Source organism: Aedes albopictus, chromosome 3, assembly GCF_035046485.1.
Source record: "Aedes albopictus strain Foshan chromosome 3, AalbF5, whole genome shotgun sequence".
NCBI classification, from domain to species: Eukaryota; Metazoa; Arthropoda; class Insecta; order Diptera; family Culicidae; genus Aedes; species Aedes albopictus.
This window is the reverse complement of record NC_085138.1, coordinates 398,738,313-398,760,051: the sequence shown is the minus strand read 5'-3', so window position 1 is coordinate 398,760,051 and position 21,739 is coordinate 398,738,313. Positions and strand designations below refer to the sequence as shown.

General features: G+C 41.6%; 2 protein-coding genes across 3 annotated transcripts in view; both read right to left on the bottom strand.

The window, feature by feature from the left end:
- LOC115253497 (venom dipeptidyl peptidase 4) overlaps positions 1-21,739 on the bottom strand; it is a 536,181-nt gene that overhangs the window by 403,659 nt on the left and 110,783 nt on the right. The gene's annotated exons all lie outside the window — the stretch shown is intronic.
- LOC115257835 (mucin-2-like) lies at positions 18,464-21,619 on the bottom strand. The gene has a single exon (XM_029857794.2). It carries the CDS (start codon positions 21,617-21,619, stop codon positions 18,464-18,466), a length of 3,156 nt encoding a protein of 1,051 aa, XP_029713654.2.

The window sequence follows — 21,739 nt, the reverse complement described above, 5'->3', positions numbered from 1 at the left end:
TTATTTGTACATGATTTCGTTTTTTTTTAACATTTTGGTTTTTATAATGCATTTTATATTTTTCATGATCACAAAAACATTTTACCGCACATTTTGGAACTTCTACCTCTCCTGTCAAAGTTGTTCGCTATGTTATAAATAAGTTCCAGGTGCAACATATTTATAACAATCAGAATCAATGTTTTGGTTGATTTGGTTTGTAAACAGTTGTAACTAAAATTCGTTGAAACAATCAGATTATACTTCAGTTACAAATTGGTTTCGCAAGTTTCGACTAATGATGACGTTTGTTTTCATTTTCCTTGTTGTTATAAAAATGTTATACCTTAATTTGGTATTAACAACAGGATTTTATTGGTTTTAATTTTGTTTGTTTCATGAAAACTCAGTTGCAACATGTTTGCAACGATGATCATTTCCATTTTAGTTGCAGGTGTTACTCGGGCCCATATAGCCGAGGCGTATTCAGCATGACCATGCTGAGGGTGACGGGTTCGATTCCCGGTCGGTCCAGGATCTTTTCGTAAAGGAAATTTCCTTGACTTCCTTGGGCATAGAGTATCTTCGTGCCTGCCACACGATATACACATGCAAAATGGTCATTGGCAGAGGAAGCTCTCAGTTAAAAACTGTGGAAGTGCTCATTGAACACTAAGCTGAGAAGCAGGCTTTGTCCCAGTGAGGACGTTACGCCAAGAAGAGGAGAGAGAGGAGAGGTTACTTGGGAAGTTATCATTGAGATCAAGTAGATAACTAATCTTGTTATACAATATTTTGTTCAACATTGCATTTAGTTATCAACATGAAAAAATGCAGCTGGTTGATCACTGTTTCTGTTATCAATTAGTTATCATTCAGAGCTATTTTCTCGACGAAAATAGTAAAAATCATCTTTACCGACATTTTTACAGCAATTGAAAAAAGTTTCTTATAACTCACAAAACATGTACACACCCGTTCAAAAGTTTGGGGTCACCCCCTCAAAAACATGTCATTTTTTTAGGCCCATATCTCCGCCAATTTGCGTCCGATTTCAAAACCCTAGGTTTCATTCAAAAGATAATAAGTCAAAGAAACTTTGAACATGATTTAAAAGAAATTTTTTCACAAAAATTTGTTTGTAAACTTAACCCAAAGTTGCCAAATTTTCTAAAAAATGAATATAAACTTACGGCAGTGTCGCTGGAAGTTGGGTCGACCAAATTTTAAGATGAGAGCGGTAATATGACCCATTTTCTATTAGCTTTCAACTGCTTTTTACAGAACTTAGCTAAAAAATCTTGAAAAAAAGTTATTAAGTAAATTAATCCTTGGTGTCATCGACTAAAAGTTTGGGGTCACCCCTCAATATGATGTATCAGCCAAAAGTTGAAATTGAACTATAGATGACAAAGATATCAACAAATTACTTTTCCATGTTTTACGATAGTGACCCCAAACTTTTGGCCGATACAGCATTTTGAGGGGTGACCCCAAACTTTTGGTCGATGACATCAAGGATTAATTTACTTAACCCTTCAGCGCGCGCGCTGTTGTAAAAAGTACAACACCACCAAAAAACCTCGCTTTTCGTATACAGTGCGAGCGCGGTGCAGTTTCGGTTGCTTGATGGCGCGCGTCCCGGAAGGTTAATAACTTTTTTTTCTAGATTTTTAAGCTAAGTTCTGTAAAAAGCAGTTAAAAGCTAATAGAAAATGGGTCATATTACCGCTCTCATCTTAAAATTTGGTCGACCCAACTTCCAGCGACACTGCCGTAAGTTTATATTCAATTTTTAGAAAATTTGGCAACTTAGGGTTATGTTTACATACAATTTTTTGTGAAAAAAATTCTTTTAAATCATGTTCGAAGTTTCTTTGACTAATTATCTTTTAAATGAAACCTAGGGTTTTGAAATCGGACGCAAATTGGCGGAGATATGGGCCTAAAAAATGACATGTTTTTGAGGGGGTGACCCCAAACTTTTGAACGGGAGTGTATTCAACTATTACGCCCAGCGGGTCTCGAACCCTGATCGAATGATTGCCGGTCGCAGCCGATTGCCCCTATACCAACGGGACTCAGTGTGAGTGAGAGTAATTGAAAGCAACGCTTTCGTACTACAATCGCATTGAAGGTGGAAAGCAAAATCTATTTTTAGATTCGAGGTTCATTAGACTCTCAGTTTGGGGAAGCTTTAAAATATGCGTTTGTAAATTGATAACATATTTTGTTATCATTTAGTATACTTATTGTTTCACGATAGACCAAAAATATCGATAACTAGATTTGTTATCGTCTGGCTATCATCAATTGCAAAAATAACAAAATGACAACATCGATAACACAGTTTGTTATCAAAGTGAATTACTTTGTTATCCGCCTTTGCTCGGGTATATAACACCTACAAGTTATGCAAACAAAGCGAACTGTGGCTTACAAACACTACAAACTAAAAGGATATTCGGCGCCGTCCACAAATTACGTAACGTTCTAGGAAGAGGGGGGGAGCTGTCCAGCTGAGTGTTACGGTCCATACAAAAAATTTAAGGTCTTCATACAAAAAATCGTTACGGAGGGGGGAGGGGGGGGGGTCAAAAATTGTCGATTTTGGCGTTACGTAATAAATGGATGCTGCCTTCCCATTACATGCGATTACTTTGGCGTGTTTCACATTACACCGTGCGGGCTAGTGAGAATCACGCCATAGGTATCGTTAGAAAAAAATTGATGACCGTGGCACGGCTGGGGCCCGGCACGGTTCCGGCCCGGTGAAGTGGGAAGATCGCTTAAGGGCGAACGGGACGGTCGAGAAAATATCCGCCATTGCTCTGTTGTTACTAAGATGGTAATCTCAGATGCTACTTAATATTTTGCAACAAAAACATATCATTGTATAAATATGCTCACTTGCAGTGCATATGCTGATTGTTTTTCAGCATCTTCAGTGCGATAGAACTCGAGATTACCATCTTCAAAATCGCGAGGCAAATTGTTAGAAAGAGAGGCAAGATAGGAAAAATAACATAGCGTTACGTTTCACCATGAATATCCCCTATCCATGGATTGCATAACCGACCCACCTCCAACAACCTCATCAGCAGTTCATGCAATAAATTTTTTTTGCAAAGTTACTTCTGCTTCATTTTGGTGTATTAGAAGAGATCGACATACCTTTACCAATTAACCGTGGCTCAAGCAAACTTTAATGAAACTCCAGAACAAATACCTCTGGTCATCTGAGGTGCATTTTGTACCGTCTGCCACTGTGTATCCTTACTGGCAGGTCGTCGTTCGTCTATTATCGTAAGGGCGGGTGGAATTTTTCCTTCCCAGGAATGCCCGGTTCTCTGTGATCGTCGTCGTCATCGTCTTCGGTCGCGTGTGTTTTTGCCAGCCAACTCTAGCTCGCCCCTTCAAAGTGGACCATTATAGAAACTTTTATTTTTCCACATCCTGCGGCGACGACGACGGATCCCGTAGCCCCGTGGTCCCATCCCAAACCAGTCAGCCAGTAGGTAGCAGTGCCAGTCCAGTGGTCGGTGAGGGAGGGTGAGTGTGGTGAAGGCATGTGCCGAATGGTCCCACTGGCAGCGGCAATAGCAACAGCGGCGTTTCACGTTCTTAATGGTGTATTAATTGGATGCTTGGCAATAACTGCACGCTCTTACTTTGGTGGTGCTTGCTGTGAAAGACATTGGATTGGTTTTATTTAGCGTTGGCGGATTTTTTTTTGCTTTTTTGATTGTTAGAATACTTCGGGTGAATGAGAGGTTTCTCCATTTACTGTGAGTCAATTGAGGCGGTTTCCCTTGAGTAATTAATAATGAGAAAATGGAATTTTTGATCTAAATTGAATAAACTTCACCGTGAAGTTCATTGAATGTTTCAAGTTTGATGAACGTTTAGGACAAGCAGCCACTCATCAACTAACGCTCAAAATGCTCTATCTACAATATCTTTACAAGTTTGTCAATTAGTTTCAATAATGAGCACTCATTTTGAGACTAAGAGCAAACATTTGCAATTCCAATATAAAGCCATTAGATCGAGCAACACACTTCATATAATGTCGTCAGTTTTGCACTCCATCTCCACGGTTGCCTAACAACACCCAATTGAGTTATAATGGCGAACATTTAGTCAAACATCCCTTGGCCATCCGGTGGTGCCTCTCGTTTGCGCTCGAAAATTGCTCATTATCTATTAACAAACAGCCCCACTGTTATTAAGTGGGTGAATCGATCCGAATCGGCAAATTTTGAATCGAAGAGTATATGCAAACATCCACCTCATCAACGAAGCCATCCAATTTAATGCCCCGTAACGACGAAAGCGCTTTCGGACTGGACGACCAGGTCAACGTTCGATCCGCACCGCACACATCCCTCGGAGGGCTTTGAAGGTGCGACCGACTGACTGGCAGGCAACGACGACGAGTTGTGACCGCTTCTCGAATGAAAGGCTATATATGACCTCATATTGTCTCAATGTGGATATTTTCTCCTCGGGCGGCGGCGGCGAAACACCACATAGGAAAGCAACAAACCATGAATAATGTCCCTCGTCCATGCATAAGACCCTCGTCCACCACACAATAACACGGTGCAACAACACACGGCTCTAGATACTGGACCCAAGGTATACGTATTACTGGGCAGTCTGTGGAGAAAGAGACGACCCGTAATTAATATTAATGATGTATATGAATATAAATAAACAGAAATCATGTGCGATCTTAAATGAGACATTCATCGCTTCGATTGGGCACACATTAAAGGAGCTGCATGCGGATAATTTGTGATAGAGTTAATATATTTCCTATCAAGTAAGTGAAAAATAATCGATTTCAGATTATTTCGCGATTTTATTAAACATGTTTTTAATCAAATTTAATGAATATGCTATACCCCTCGATTTGCTACGTAAGTCATGAATTTCTGCTTATTTTGAATGTTTCATGATTTTGCGAATCAAAAAATCAAAGATTTCCTTGGTGATCGCGACGTTTAATCAGTTTTATCAGTTTACGCTGTTAAGTGAATCCCCCCTACTATATTTGCCTGACAGTATTAAATCTCGCAACTATATTTATTACTAATAAACTTTTAGCTATAGAAATGCAGAGGATTCCTCGATCTCTAGTAACAGTAGTTTTTGAACTACTCTCCTCTTCTCCGGTAGCCGACTAACTTTAGTTTATTTTGGTGCTTGTTCAGATATGAACAACATTCTCGAGAATTCGTCAAACCAGTTACCTAGTTCCAGCACTAAGGGAACAAACTGTACTGTCATCAACACTCAATGTATATTACTCATGCTCTTGATTGTATATTGTTATAGCCTGATGGTGACTACATATTCGATTGAATTGAATTGTACTGTCACAAACTAGTCAAATGTGGAACTTCTCTCTGTTTTCGAAGGTTTACACTGCCGTTCTACACATAGTTGTCCCTTGTTATATGGGATTCTCATACAATATGGGACATTTATACTTAGAACGGCAGTGCAGGTACAGTACAGGTACAGTTTGCAACTGTCGTTATAAGCAGCAGAGTGTATCGAACATATTTGTCATTAACGCACTCAATTTGTTGGCCAAACTGTGTAAAAGTTTAACGAACAAACCACATAACACGTCAACAACTGAGAAAAGCACAGCTGCAGCCGTGCTCGACTGTTAACTTATCTCTAATTGCTGCAAGCTGTCCACCAGAAGCACACAAAAAGCGATTATTACTTTTTAATTAGTTATCGAATGCTGGTGAACAGGACAGAAAATTTGTCGGATATGTGAATCACTGCTTGCCAGTTGTTGATAGTGGAAGCGTAAAAGTTTAGTTTTTTTTTTACCAGGTAAGACCAGTTAGCGAGGTGATCGTTTCAACCTTGTGCGTAGTTGGTAACATGCTGTAACATGTACACGCAGAAAAATGAGACTCGTTTAAAATAATCTGTTATTTTATGTTGAAACTACCAAATCTCTGTTTGTTCTAACAAACTGTCAAAAATTTCGTCAAATGAAAACATTTGTATTATCAAAAAATGCAACAGTTCAGTTTAAACTAGAAATCAGTTTTTCGCTATAGTAAACTGAAAAATCGGTTGATTTGAACTAGAATTTAATTATGTTTACAATTTATTTTTCTGCGTGTAGTAGAAAAATAGTAATTATGTATCAAAACTTAACCAATTCCGAATAACACACTCTGTAGCTAACCTTCTCTGTTTGTAAATATAATCATAAGTATTATTGAGTGTAAATTGTACATCAGACAAGACTACGTTTTTAGAAACGTAATACCCGAGCAGTGGGGAATATCAAATCAATAACTACGAAATCACAAAACCTGTTTTTATATCTTGTTCTGTTATTATTGAATTATCAAGGTATTACGTTTCCATAACATGTTTTGTTGAACAATCTTATTTTGCTATGACCAAGCTATTGGTATACACTACAGCAATTAAATAACATTTCAATATTACATTTTGTTGTGGAACAAGTTTAGTTATTATTGTATTATTGAGAGTGTACAAATACTTTATGCTATTGCTATCAAAACCAAAACAAGTTTTGAAATAAAATTTACGTCATTTACAACGCTATTTACAGCATTTCGTAAGTGAGGGGAACAACTGCATATTCTCTCATCAATTTGTCTTCCTCTTCCATTTTTTATTACATCCTGAGACAGAGTGCAAGCAAACTTTTTCCCACGGAATACTAGCTAGTGATAGTATTCCGCGAGGGGCGAGACACTGTGCAATCCGGAGCAACTCTGAGTAATCCTGAGTAACTATTTTCGCTCGAATCCATTTAGAAACGTCGCTATGAAGCAAGAAATCGGGCAAGACTGCTCGATTTTTCACTGGTATCAGGCAACCTTTCGGGCAAACCAGAGTGATCCTGAGCTATCCAGAGGAATTCTGAGCAACTCTTCGATAACAGAGTTACTCTCGCTGTATCTGTCTAGCCCTTAGGTATTCCGTGGGAAAAAAGTTTGCATAATGCACCAGCTAAATTGTTGAACGATTTTTTGAAAAGTGCGGAAAGTTAGGCCCTAGGTGCGCAAAGTATATTTCGCTTACGGTATCACATTTGATAAGAAGTGTGGTGTATTACGTGACATGGAGGTGCTGTAATGTGTACAAAACCAAGTCCCTGCTGGGCGGCGCGAGGTTTGAAATTGACTGAGTTGTAACTTAAAAGTACCCTACATACATCAAAACGAGAACATAGCAAACGATATTGAAGGTGGGGTTTGAAAGGGACGTTCCAGATTCCGCCTTTGACATGTGAATTTCAATGATAAAAATGTCAAACTTATTGAGTAAACTAGTTCAAACAAATCTAATACAGACAGCTGAATCCAAAATTATAGATGATTTTGCATGGGATTTTTCAGAAATAAATATGAATAGCATTCTCACATTCTCAGCCAACACGAAGTCAAATATGATGAAGAATAGGATGCTAAAATGGAGGCCCTAAGCGTAAATACTTCCATTTAACCACGGGTAAAGTGTACGCATATCACCTCTACTTTAGCATCCTATTCAATAGCATATGCGGTCGTTTGATATCATAACAAATTTGGCTTTCGGAATGTTATCAATACCTCTTTAATATCAAAATTTGTTATTGAAACATTTCCGAAATTCACTGTTATTAACTTGTTATTGACATCAACAAAACATGTTATTGAATTGATTTTCCAGGAACAAATTTTTGTTATGTGACTTGTTATTTTGCCGCTTATGACAGACAAGTTTATAACTCAATATGTTATGTTAAAAACATAAAAATTACAAATTCCATTATGCAGTTATTTTACCAAAATAACGCATTTTGTTATGCTGTTGTTATTCTCTTCTGCTCGGGTAGGGTGACGATGGGTATTATCGGCAGGTTTGTTCTCTTCGTCATGGGGGGTTTTTGTGGGCCGAATTGCCTGAAATTTGGGCATATAACTCAGCTTGGTTGGGAAGGATTTGAGGCCAACTCTGAGACTTACAGGTTTCAAAAAACCCCCCATGACGAAGAGAACAAAACTGCCGAGAATACGTAAGTTCCCCTAGGTAAATGGCAAGCTAAGCTTAAAAGTTAATTTTCTATAAAGGGAAGTGAAGCCATCTCGGCGCGGTCCTATTTTGGGCACTTTTCTGCTATAAGTCAGCGAGTTCTGAACCAATTGATACAATTTTTGGAACGCGATGAGATACTTATAGTATCTAACCGTGTACAATATCTCAAGTCAGTTGGTTTGTATTTGACTGAGTTATAGCGAAGAGTGCCCAAAATACCGGCCGCTGCCCAAGTGGTTCGCTACTCTACATTAAGTTGATACTACTATAAGATTAAATTCATATCGATGCATATTGTTGTCTTTCTCGATATTTGTCAATAATTAAACTCAAACTTAATCACCGAATATGAGTTCTAAAAGTAATTTTTCGTTGGCCATTTTGCTATATACATAAATATGTTTTATAATGTTTTTGAAAAGATGAAGAGGTTTTGTGCCTTTTTGAGAAGTATTTCAAATGGAAATCGCTCAAAGGGGTTTTTCCCTCTTCCAAATGTTTAGTTAAAAATAAATAAATAATAATAATAATATACATAAATATGTTCCCTTTGTTAAACCGCACAGGATAGGTATCTTAGCAGAATCCACACTCTAAAAGCAAATACAACTCTTTTCCTTCCTTCTTCCGGTTGATTCATTACTGTCCCTGGTTACGGGATGGTTACATAAGGCTGAATTTCAAAAGGCTGAATGCACAAAAGGCTAATTGCACAAAAGGCTGAATACGAAAGGCTGAAATTAAGAAACTGTAACATAAGGCTGAAATAACAAAAGGCTGAAAATTGAAAAAGCTGAAAATACGAAAGTGCATTTATAAGTTAAAGCACTTCTTCCATTTCTTGGAGTTACGCCCCAACTGAGATAAAGCCTACTTCTCAGCTAACAGGCACAAAGATACCAATGCCAAAGGCAGTCAAGAAAATTTTTATAATAAAACGTTCTTGTCCCAAACGCGTATCCCTAAGCATGGTCCTTAGTTTCGAAACTAAGGTTAGTGAAGATGGTAATGATGCATACCAACGAACACAAAAAGGAACTGATAATATTTATATCGTTATTTTTCTCTTCTTTAAACTTGAAGTATTCTTTCGAGTCATGTTGTTTTGGAACTTTTTCTTATTATGACACTTAACAATATCATCAGAGATTTCCCCTTCTTTGAAATATATGACCAAAATATACGACCAATTTTGATGGATTTTGGAGGGACTGCCGGTGGTCTAAGGGAGATTCAGGGAGCTTTCAATGACATTTGAAGGTATTCCATGTGGTTTCAGGGAGTATCAGGATGTTGACAGAGGAGTTAAACAGATGTTTAGCAGGGCTTTCAAAGCGTTGAACGCTTTTCAGGGGATTTTAGGAGTTTTTTTTTCGGTTTTTATTAGTGTGTATTTTAACTTAAAGCTACTAGGTAATTCTACTCATAGGGTTTTATGTGCACTTGGGTGAAATTTCCGGGGGTTTCAGGAAGCTTTCAAAGGAGATGTGGGGATGATTCAGAGGGGTTTTGAGGGGCATCCAGGACTGTTTGAAGGTGTTTCCGGAAGTTTTTCGGGAGAGTGTTCAAAGGAGTTTGAAGCAGTTTCGTGCCGTTTCAGTAGCTTTTGGTGAAGTTACAACAAAGGGGTTCCAGAGGGGTTTCAAAGTGTTTCAAAACATTTCAAGGAATTCCGGAGAGATTTCCGAGAGTTTAAGAAGGTTTCAGCGGAATTTCTGAGGGACTTGAATATAATTCAGGGAGTTTCGCTGGAGTTTGTTAGCGTTTCAGTGGGTTTCAGGAGGGAATTCAAGAAAGTTATAGGGTTTTAGAGGTCTCTCAAGCCGTTTAAAGGTGAAGCCGGGGGTTTTCATGAGGTTTCAAAATGGTTTCGAAGGTGTTACCAGTAGTTTCAGGAAGTTAAAGAATATTTTCAAGGGAGTTGCAAGGGGAAATTGATTAAGCATACATTAGTGACCTGATTTTGTCAACCAACTTTCCGAACACATTTTATGCTCTTCTTGAAAATTTAAACAGTTCTTCAGACATTATGTCTGATGAACATGAAATTGGTCAAATGTCAACCACAAGATAATGTGAGCAAAAAGTTCTCAAAATGTGGCGGACAAATCTTCATTGTATGAGCCAGCGCTTTTTGTTGAAATTTTCGTTAAACTCGTGTGTTGTATTTTCGAAATATTTTTCAGAAATGTTTTGATTGGTCTGAGTTTTAAGAAAATGCCGATAAAAAATAACGAAGAAATGTTGATGCTCGTGCAGGGACCACATTACCTCATTATCTGCTTAAGTATTTCTATATCGCAATCACACGCCATCAGTTTATTGAGGACTTTCGTCAATCCATGAACTAATAATGCAAACGCGTGTGAATATCGCCTTCCAGCTGCCAAAACAATGAAACTTAGGGTTAACATCAGTACTTATTTTATTAGACTGGGTCAACAAAGTCGATTTTTCGGAACAAAGCTTTTTCGATTCCTTTTAGCGTTCAAAGTAACTGTGCAAAATTTGGGAGCGATTGGTTGCTTCCCCGAATTCCGCATTGCGGTTGAAATTTGTATGGAATTTGGTATGGGAAAACGTGCTTTTTTGCATTTTCTCTTAAATTGAAATTTTTCGTCTAAAACGATCTAACTAATGGCGTTGAAGTATAGCCTAGGATATGACGAAAAACTTTGCCGAAGACCACAAAGTGATCCGACACTTGTCAAAAAAGTTATAAAGTACAGTTTGCCCGGTGGTGCTTAACATTTAACATGTAAAGGAATAACATCAATAATAAAATCTCAATTTTTGGCCTAAGTTACCAGGCGAATAACCTTTTGCACAAGCATCGGATCACTTTGCGGTCTTCGGCAAAGTTTTTCGGCATAGCCTGGGCAATACTTTCACGTCATTAGTTGCATGGTATTAGACGAAAGAATTCAACTTTTGAGTAAAAGCAAAAAGTACGTTTTCCCATACAAACTTCCATACAAATTTCAACCGCAATGCGGAATACGGGGACGCAACCAATCACTCCCAAATTTTGCACAGTTGTTTTGGACGCTGATATAAATTGAAAATGCTTTGTTCCGGGTTGATACGATCAAATTTAAAGTTTCTCCATACAACGTTGACCCACTCTAGTATTTACACCCGAAAATCTAGCATCTAGGAATTTAGGAATTAAGGACCGTTAAATTTTTGGAAATTTCTGCAATAATTTTATTTACTAGAAATCCATTGTGAGTTAGTAGGATGCTGGACTTAATATGACACAGACTGGCTCGCTGAACGTACACTATATGCTGTCGTGGTGCACCTAGCCTAACATCTTAAGAGGGTGATATGAGATTGCATCCGGAGATGCATTGAGAATACCTAGCAAAAATACTTAATCAAAATTTTTGTTTACATTTTTCCATTGACCCTTTTTTTTAAACAGCATACCCCCGCTATATGAACACATACCCGCATGTGGGCATTTGAGTACTTCAGAATCCAAATATCTTTATGAAAATTCCATAGCATGAGTACCTGTTTTTTTTTTTTGCAATTTTAAAACTGATTTGACCATCAACACTTTTAAGTTAACTCTTCTTTCTTTTTAACGTAAGGCGTTTTAGTCGCCCGCAATGCACCCATTCCTCCTAGAACAGTAACCCTAGCCAATGAACTCGGAAGAGGGGACATCAAATACCCCCGTGAATGATTCCCATAAACTTACAGATGAGAAAGATATCTATATCTATAGAAACATCATATTATGGGGGAGATACCACCACTCCGTCACTGACTGGTCACATCGATTCGCTTCGGCACGGCACTCGGTCACCGACTCTCGTTGGATCGTAAACAATACTTAAAATTTGTTGTTTGTAAAAAGGCTTGTGCTTTATATTGCCTGGATGTGCTTGATTATGATTACATTTGTAAAGGAGCTTCCCATAACGGCCGTGTAAATATCAGGGCCAATCAAATTGTAGCCACGAGTATACAGCAGGAACGCAGCGAGACAGAACAATACTGGGATGATGGGTGCCTAATCTCTGCGGGTGTGCCCTCTGCGGTAGCATTGACGGTGGATCGTTCCGGAATATGCTTTCCGATGTGTCGTTGTCGAAATGTGCGGTTATAATTGTACTTTTTCCATTCGATGCGTATGGAGATGACGGTAACAATTAATTGAGCTGTATAATTAAACATAATGTTCACCACCATCGAATGGGAACACGTGCGCCGGACACGTGCAGATGACGCTTCTATTCTAATTTCGTTGGGATTTGTGTAAACACACTTATTAGTGTTAACGTTATGCGTCCTTCTCTGCGGTTATTGTTGGATGACTCGAATGCGTATTGATGTGTCTTTTGAAATTTAATCATGGGGTACAGCATAATTTGGTGAAACCACTGCGATTAGGGGGATTCAATGTAAATACACATCTTCATCGTCTACAATAAATGCTTTCAGAATTACCAAAATTTCTCATCAGATAGCTGCTCATCAGCACACGTGTTCCGTAAATCAGTAAATATTCAAACAATCAATTCTCTCATTGCAAAGATAGTTTGCTCGATCGAAAGCACCTATTTCTGATAAGGGTTTACTCTTCATGGCTCGTATTTACTTCGCCTTGGTGCAGCTGGCGAAGACTTGTTGACCAAATGCATAACGACTTGTGGACATTGAATGAATGATAGCGGTTAAGTTACGAGTTGATTTTGTTTGTTTTGATTCAACTGTCGGATGGCGACAAGGGTTTTGAACTCTGTAAGTTCGTGAAGCTTATCCCTATTCATATATGAATTGGGTATAAATTCAGTTTAATTAATGCTGTTGGAATACAGACGTTTTCAAACTTTTAGATTCACTTACTTTCCTAGATTCAAAGCACATAAAAATGAAAACTCCAACTTTGTCCCAAAAGATATAAAGTTTAAAGGGTAATTAAAGTTCTGAATTATTCAAATGGATCAGGTCACGCTGTTTCCCTCGTCTAATCCAGTTTTCAATTTCCCGAACCGCAACAGTTCAATACTCCACACTGATAATAATTTCTCAAAGGTCCCTAAATTGCTTCCAGAGTCCTAAATTCTATACCCTACCACCCCGGTCTAACCGCAACCCATTTCGCACACGCCTTTTCTCTTCATTTGCTACCACCACCTATACCTACTAGCAACCATCCGGAAAGATAACACCAGAATTCTTTCCGCAGAGAATCGCTATTAAGCGTAATATCCAATGCTTTACCTCTCGGAAGCCAAACGGGATGCAACCACCACATCGGGCGTATACCTAGAAGCTTCCCAGGTCGAAGCACCGAAATTCCAGTAAACAAAGGATACAAATCGGAATCAATATCTGATGGAAGGTATGAATGTTATAGAGCTCTACTAGCAAGCAAGCAACCAACCAACCAACCACCTCCATATCCGAATGCTGTTGGCTCGTCGTCTGCCAACCGCACAAATGCCGACTCGGGCAAGGCATTCAAACATTCAAAACCCCGTCCGTCGCATCGAATCCGAGTCATGCAGGCAGCAGGAACCAGAGATAAAATGCCTGGAAATCCGAGTGAAAAGGAATAGGCACCTGCCTGTTCCCGGGTGGTGTGGGATAACGGGGTGAAATGTGCCTTCTTTAGAAGTCATTATTAAGCATCCTCAGCTGTACACTACCCGTCATAATTACGGACTTACTTGAAAAAGTATTGCAACACTCAGTTGAACATTGTATCACTGCACAAAAATTTTAGCATCACCTGAAAACTAGAAAACTCATGTCGCTATATCTCGAAATCCTTAAAATCTGCAATGGTACAGTCTTCAGCAAAGTTGCTCAGATGGTCTTTGGCATCTTAAAAGCAAACAGTGGTTCGCAATTCTGCCGCTACGTGGCGCTACACAGCATGTATAAATGAAAATTCCAACCAACTCTATCTCGCGATCCCGATAAGATAGGAAGTTCTAATCTTCGGCAAAGTGGTTCAGGAAGTCGAGATGGAGTTGGTTGAAATTTTCATTTTTACATGCTATCTAGCGTCACCTAGCGGCAAAATTGCGAATCACTGTTTGTCTTTAAAAGACAAGCAATTTGATTTGCAATTCTACTGCTAGATGACGCTAGTGAGCATGTAAAAATTAGCATTTTCTACCAACTCTATTTCACGATCAGATTGATAGTTCAAGTCTTCAGTAAAGTGGTTTAGAAGGCCGTTGATATCATATTGAGAAGCAGTTTGGTTCGCAATTCTGCCGCTAGGAGACGGTAGTGAGCATGCAGGTTAGATTCACTTCATATTCAAGTGATTCGGTTCTGACTCACTTTATATCCAGGACTGATTCACTTCATATCTCAATGATTCAGGTCTGGTTTACATCATATCTAAGTGATTATGGTCTAACGCAGCGTTTCTCAAACTGTGGGTCGCGGACTGATTTCTGGTGGGTCGCGAAAGCTTAGATGCTATCATGGTAAATATCATCCGTAATGAAATATTTTGGAACATTGTGTTGATCGATTATTGTAAGTGTGATTGAGGCTAAACGCATCACAACTACCAAAGCAAGATCTGCAGTATAGGTGTTTTTTTTATTCTCATTTTCAGTTCCGTATCAAAGAGTCCCAAAAGCAGAACAAACGCTTTCTGAAATAGTTATTCAAAAATGTTTTTTTTGTTTTGTTGTGAAAATTTTACAATTTTCTTTTGTGGTACCTAACTTGCAGAGAATCACAGTTACTAAGTAATATTTTAAAGTATCAACAAAAATGGTTCAACCTGTAGTTATCATGTTTAAATTTAATAACACCATGAACCTGTTTTCAAATTGTAGCGAAACATTTCGTCAATAGAAAAATGTGCTTGTCGTAAATAATTTGCTCGGTTATTTTGTACTCTAAATATTCTGTCAACGTTTAGCAAATCCTTCATTTGTTGTTCGCTTCAGTGTACCTAGTTAAGTTACTATTGACGCGCGCCTGCTTGATTCTAAAACTGGCTCCACACTCGCGCTGTATACGAGCGAGTTTTTTGGCAGTGTTACGTCCTGAAGGGTCTACCTGAACCATTCAGTTTGTAGCTTGAATTGGACTAACTGCTAACGACAGTAATTCACAAGTATTTCGCTAGTTTTTCGGTTTTTGTAGTCTTTTTATACAGTAGATGCAAAAGGCATTTTAGCTGTTTAAAAGGACTAAAAGAGCCTCAAAACTAGCAAAATGCTATAATTTAGAAAAAAAATGCCAGAATTTTTTAAAATAGCCTATTTAATGAATAAAAAAAAAAGAAGCGGGTCGCCAAATTTTGTTACAATTGACAGTGGGTTACGAAGATATTCAAGGGATTCAGGTCTGTTACGCTTCATATTTAAATGATTCAGGTCTGGTTCACATCATAATCATGTGATTCGGGACAGATTAATATCATACTCAAGTGATATTCAGGAATGCTTCACTTCATATACGCGTTATTCATGTCTGATTCACCTCATAATCAAGTGATTCAGGTAAGATTCACTTCTTGATCAAGTGATTCAGGTCATATTTAATTCATTTTGAAGTGATTCAGGTCTGATTCCAATCACCTTGATTCTTACAGGTCATATTAAATTCACATTCTATTCAAAGGATCCAGGTTTGACTATTATGTTTTATCTTATTAGGATCGAGAAGTAGAATTTGTAAAATTGTTCAAATTTGTATACTTACTACATAACACCGTCTAGCGGCAGAACATTGAACTAAACTGTTTGCCTGCCGGATGTAAATAGCCTTCTGAACCACTTTTATCAAGATCGTGGGACAGAGAGCTGTGTCGAGTTATGTTGTTTTCTTCCGTAAATCAATCATGGTTTACTTCTAAAAAAACATCATGGTCCAACAATCTAATTTATATTGTTCAAGGTGATGTTTAAAATTTACCTAGTTTCTACCCTAGTTCTCAACAACACAAAGTGAAGTGCATTTGTTTTCTTACAAAACTCATCAACACACAATTAGAAGTGACCTGGGGCCTCAATTTAGGTCGGGACTGCTTAAATGGAGCTTTTACCTTAATGGTTTTCAAAGTTCCAAAGAAGTTTAAAAAGTGATAGTGGCTATGACATGGCGGGAGTTCATACGGGATTTTGGAGGAATTTGGAAGAGCTTTCAGGAGAGAGCGGAGGTTGAGAGGCGTTTCTAGGCATTTCAGAGCGTTTCAGAAGGTTTCAGAGGTATTCAAATCTCTATGGTGACTTTTACGATGATGCCAGGGAAGTTTCAGAAACGTTTCAATGCATTTCAGAGCGTTTCAAACGAGTTGAGAGACATTACCTCAGGGTATCAAATGCGTCCGAGGGTGTTTCGGGGGTTTACGGAGGAGTTTCAGGAAGAAGTAGAAGATTTTCCGCGAGTTTCAGAGGCGGTGCAGGGGAATTTTTGTCCGGTGCGTTAAAAGGGGTCCAAAGAGGCTTCAGGAGCTTTTTACAGGCATTTTAGACAGGTTCATGGTATTTTCGGCTGGTTTCAGAGGCGTCACAGGGGCGATTTCGGGGATTCAGAGGGTCTTAGGCGTATTACAGGAAGTGATGATGATGATGGTCCCGCCACATACCCCTACAAAGGTTTGAGCTAGACGATATATCTTTAAGATAATTATTAATAATGATCAATGAAATCAGATTTGCAAACTAAATACGGTCTGATTCTTATTACAGATATAAACAACATTATAATTTGTCATACTATACAGCAAAAACATAAATTTCAAAATACTGTTGCTCTCAACTACAGATGTTTGCAAGCGTTACTAGTGATCATGAAAGATCAGAAAATCAAAAATATTGCGAGGATTGATAACGTTCGCGCGATGTCAAAACTGTTCCGTCGGAGGAACAGAAACACAGGACCGGTAGCTCGATAGGAGGAGGGGAACTTAGCCTTCAGAAAGGCTGTGACTTCCACTGGGGAGGAAAAGGCGGTTTGTACACTAAAAACTACTTAACTAATGTATTTGAGGTCTGTACAGGTTCGTGGTTGAATAAAGACTGTTTTCTTGGTTGCGCGCGCACTCTTTGAAGGATGGGTAGAGACTGTATGGGGGAAGGAAATTTCCTTGCATGCGCTACGCTGTGGTGATGGTGGAATCTTCCGTACATAGGCTATGGTACGATGGTTCGGGCGTCGTCAGCTGCTGGCACATAAGGACATGCCGTTCAGGCGTGATTGGTTGGTCGGTCGATCCTCGTGCATGCTCGATCACGTTGTCGCTCGGTCGGTGGGACAGGCACACAAACGACGTGGCGTGTGTAAGGATGATAGGGTGGTTGTTAGTGGGGTTGGAGCCGTAAATTACTCGCGGCGACTCGAGGTTAGTTTGGTTGGGGAGATGAGGACAAATTCTAAATGGGTCTTCGCGTTGGGAGCGAACATACTCCCCGGCCGGAAAAGGTGGAAACATGTTAACTTACTTGGATGGCTTGGACATGGAGGCAACTTCTCATGGAGACTTAGGAAAACCAAAAAAACCAGGAAACTTCAAGGGCATGATTACAGGTATCTTCAAAGGAAGGACAGGAATAAGGAACTTGCAAATGGTTTTTAGGAGGATTCATCATACACGAGGGTTTTTAGGACAGGAAACATAAGACAACTTTGGAAACTTCTTAGGTGGACTTGCTGACTTCAAAACTGGACATGGACTTGATTCTTGGGGAAGGCTTGCTGTAAACTTGGGTAAACACACTTTCTATGCAGGTTATGGGGGCATCACTTCATGTCTTCATGTCAGGAGGAAAGTTCAAGACGTGGGAAACTTCTTCTATGGACTTCAAATAGCAGAGAGGGAACTCATGTTCTGGAGGAGAATTGTTGTGGACTGTATATGGATATCAAGGAACTTGTGAACATGGGTTTTATTCAAAAATTGTCAAATTAGTTCGATTTAGCAAAGGTACTTGATCTAAAGGAAAGGCATCAGGAGGGGATTCAAAATAGGAAAATTAGGAGACTTAACTTGGCTGGATTTTTCGACTTCAGGATTGGAGGTTTCAAACTTATTTGGGTTGGGTTTACTTTGCACACAGAGGAGCGCATCATAACACGTTGAAAGGCAAAATTCAGTCAGGTGGGATTTCTAAAAGAGGCATATCAATGTTCAACGGCAATTTAGGAAAGGCACTTTTTTTTAGCAGGGTCTTCATCTTCGGAGGAACGAAATCACAAGGCAATCAGGTTTCGGGTTATGGTTTGGATTCTAGATTATTTGGAGATTCAAGGGACTCAAACTTCACAGGGAACTATTTCATGGGATGGAATTTCATTCAGGGCAAGGCAAGGACAATCAACAATAAGGAATGCAACATAGGTACGGAATGACAACTCAATGACGGTAGAGGAAGGCAACTTTGTTAATATGTTAGGGTTTTCAACAGAGGACTGGGGAAACCACATGAAGCCAGGATAGGAAATACACACACCACAGATCGTACGCTTGTTCACCTGTGGCATCTTGCTTGACTTCTTTCGGGTCGTTAGGTGGACGCGTTCGGGACACGCGCTCTGGGATGGCTTCGCTGGGTCGGTATCGCTTGGATGGTCCATCGGGTGGCTTCCTCGGCCACGGGTCGGAACGGAGCTGCTTGCATTCACCAGTCGGGCTGACCGGCGGCGGATCCAGTGGTGGTTGGTTCATCATCGACAACACCACGATCCAATTCTTCTTCTCGGGAGGTTCTCTAACTACCGGACGGGTTCTGGCTATCTTCGGGCTTGGCACTCGTTCTTCTAGGCTCTGGATTCGCTTGAGTGCCGAACGGATTCCGGCTGTCGTTGGAGGTAACTTCTTGGTTGGACACGTCGCGATCTTCGGAATAGGCTTCGCAATTCGCGGGATGCCGGCTGGTATCACATGAAAGAGCACCGGTGGGTTCTTTGTAGGAGTGTCGGTTGACGTCAGGCTTGAGTTGGTCACCGGACGGGTACCGGCGGGCATCGGGAAGGGCATATTCACTGGACGGTTTCCAGCAAACATCGAAGACGGCTTGGCTACCGGACGGAGACCGGCTAACATTACGAAGGGCTTAGCTGCCGGACTGGTACCGGCGGACATCACGATTGGCTTCACCACTAGACTGGTTCCAGTGGACTTCGGAAACGGCTTGGGCTTGATCATCGGACTGGTGCCGACGAGCTTCAGGAACGTCTTGGCCATCGGATAGGTACCGACGGACTTCGAGGACAGCTTGACCACCGGACGGATACCGATGGCGATCATGATGGACTTCGTCACCGGACGAGCACCGGCGGACGTCAGAACTCGCTTTCGCACTGGATTGGTACCAATGTGTTTCGCTAGTGGCTTGACCACCGGACAGGAACCGGTGGACAACTGGACAGACTTGACCATCGGACGGACACCGATGGGCATCAGCTTCGGTTTGATTGCCGGACAGGAATCGGCGGACTTGAGGGTGGAATTGTCTACTGAACTGCTTCCAGCGGACATCGGATTCGGTTTGAGCGTCGGACGGGAACCGACGGACATCGGAGCGCAATTGCCCACCGGACTGGTTCCAGTGGACATCGGGATCGGCGTGACTACCGGAGGAGGACCGGCAAACATCTTGGGCGTCTTGGCCTCCGAACGGGTATCGACGCTTGGCTTGACTACCGGGCTGGTACCGATAGACGTTGGGCGCAGGATCGGCTTGGCCACTGGACTGGCACCAGCGGACATCAGGAGTGGTTTATCCACCGGACGGGAACCGGCAGACATCTGAAAGGACTTGACCATCGGACAGGAACCGATGGGCATCAGGTTGGCTTCGACCCCCGGACGGGAACCGGCAGGTATCTCGTGCAACTTGACCACCGGACGGGTGCCGGCAGACATCTTGGATTTCTTGGCCGCCGAACGGGTATCGACGGTTGTCTTGACTACCGGACTGGTACCGATAGATGATGGACGCAGGCTAGGCTTGCCCACTGGACTGGCACCAGCGGACATCAGGAGTGGCTTTTCCACCGGACAGGAACCGGCAGACACCTGGATGGAATTGACCACCGGACGGGAACCCGCCGGCATCTCGTTGGACTTGACCATCGGACGGGCACCGATGGGCATCTTGATCGGTTTGACCGTCGGACTGGAACCGACGAACATCTTGGCGGAGTTATCCACCGAACGGGCACCGGTAGAACTCTTGGTTGTCTTGGCCGCCGAACGGGTATCGACGGGCATCAGGGCGGAATCGACCACCAGGCAGGCTCCGGTAGACCTTAGGATCGGATTGGCTACCGAATTGGATCCTACCGCGCGCTGGAAATGTTGGAGTTCCGGATGGGAACCGGTTGTACACTCGAACTGCGGAGTTACCGAACGGGATTCGGTCACAAACTGCAGCTTCTGGGATACCGGAAGGACACCGGTCGGGTTCTGTTGCGGTTGGAATGTTGGAAGGGAACCGGCCTTACACTGGAGCGATGGGGCTACCGACCGCAACTGTTGGGGTACCGGAAGGAGACCGGTCGGACTCTGTTGCTGCTGGTATGCCGGGAGGAAACCGGCATTGCACTGGGGCGGCTGTGGTGCCGAGAGGGATCCGGCCTGACTCTGGGACACCGGAGGCAATCCGGTTGGCTTCGGGATTCGCTTCGGCATGGGATGGAATCCTGGTGGCGGTCGGAACGGCTCTAGCACCGTATGGAATCCGGTAGGAATCGGAATCGTCAGCTTCGGATGTACTCCAGTTGGGTTGAATGGAATTCGGAACGGGTTCACCACCGGGTTGGTTCCAGAGGGCGCTTTGCTTGACGTCGGTGTCTTGGGATCTTCGGATGGAATGTCGACAAACTTGGATGGCTCGTTGCCGACAAGGAAGTCCTCCTGGCTCGTCGAAGGATTCTCGAATGCAACGGTTGTCACCTTTTCTTCACGCTTGACTGCTTCTTCGGCCGGTAGGGCTGCCGACTCAGGAATAGTGACCTTGACGAAATCACTCTCGGATGGGACCTCGGCCGGTCCATGCAAAGGCGTCTTCTTCTTGGGGGAATCTTCGCCGCAGCGCGGCTTCGCAGTCTGGATTGGATTGGTAACATTCGTACTCACCATTTTCTCTTTCGGCAAAGACGTGCGTGGCCTCTCCATCACGTCAGGATTCGGAACGGGCTGTTCCGTCGTTGGACTCGGTGACTGACTTCTTCGAGGAGAAGGACCGAGCCAGTGTGGTACAGTGGTCGCCACAAAGCAGCTGAATGACGACTTTCGCTTGTTAAACCTGTCACTGGTGGTCGGGCAGGAAATCAACAGGGTTTCCACCAGAACACAGGCTTCGTTGTGGGTATCTTCGAAGCGCCAGTAATCTTCATCTAATTCATCGAATTTGTCGTTTGGGAGTGCTGACAAAAGTTCACCATACACTCTCTGGTATTCTTGATAGTGGCACTGGAGTTCACGTTCAAACTTTTTCACTCGCAAGTAATCAGGTTGGATACCACTGTCACATCGGATCTGTTCTTGAATCTTTTTCACACTTGCCTCAACGTGGCTACGTTGGGCGAACAGCATTTTCACTTCAGCCATTCTTGGGGTTGGGAACCGCTAGTGATTGGGAACCACTACACACGCGCGCGATTCATTTTCGAGAGGAATGGTTCGGACTTCTTCTTCTTTTCACTTCTCTTATGTTTTGGGAAACGCAGT

What these genes read in the sequence shown, in the direction of transcription:
- LOC115257835 (XM_029857794.2), bottom strand. Translation starts at nt 21,619, where the DNA reads ATGGCTGAAGTGAAAATGCTGTTCGCCCAACGTAGCCACGTTGAGGCA.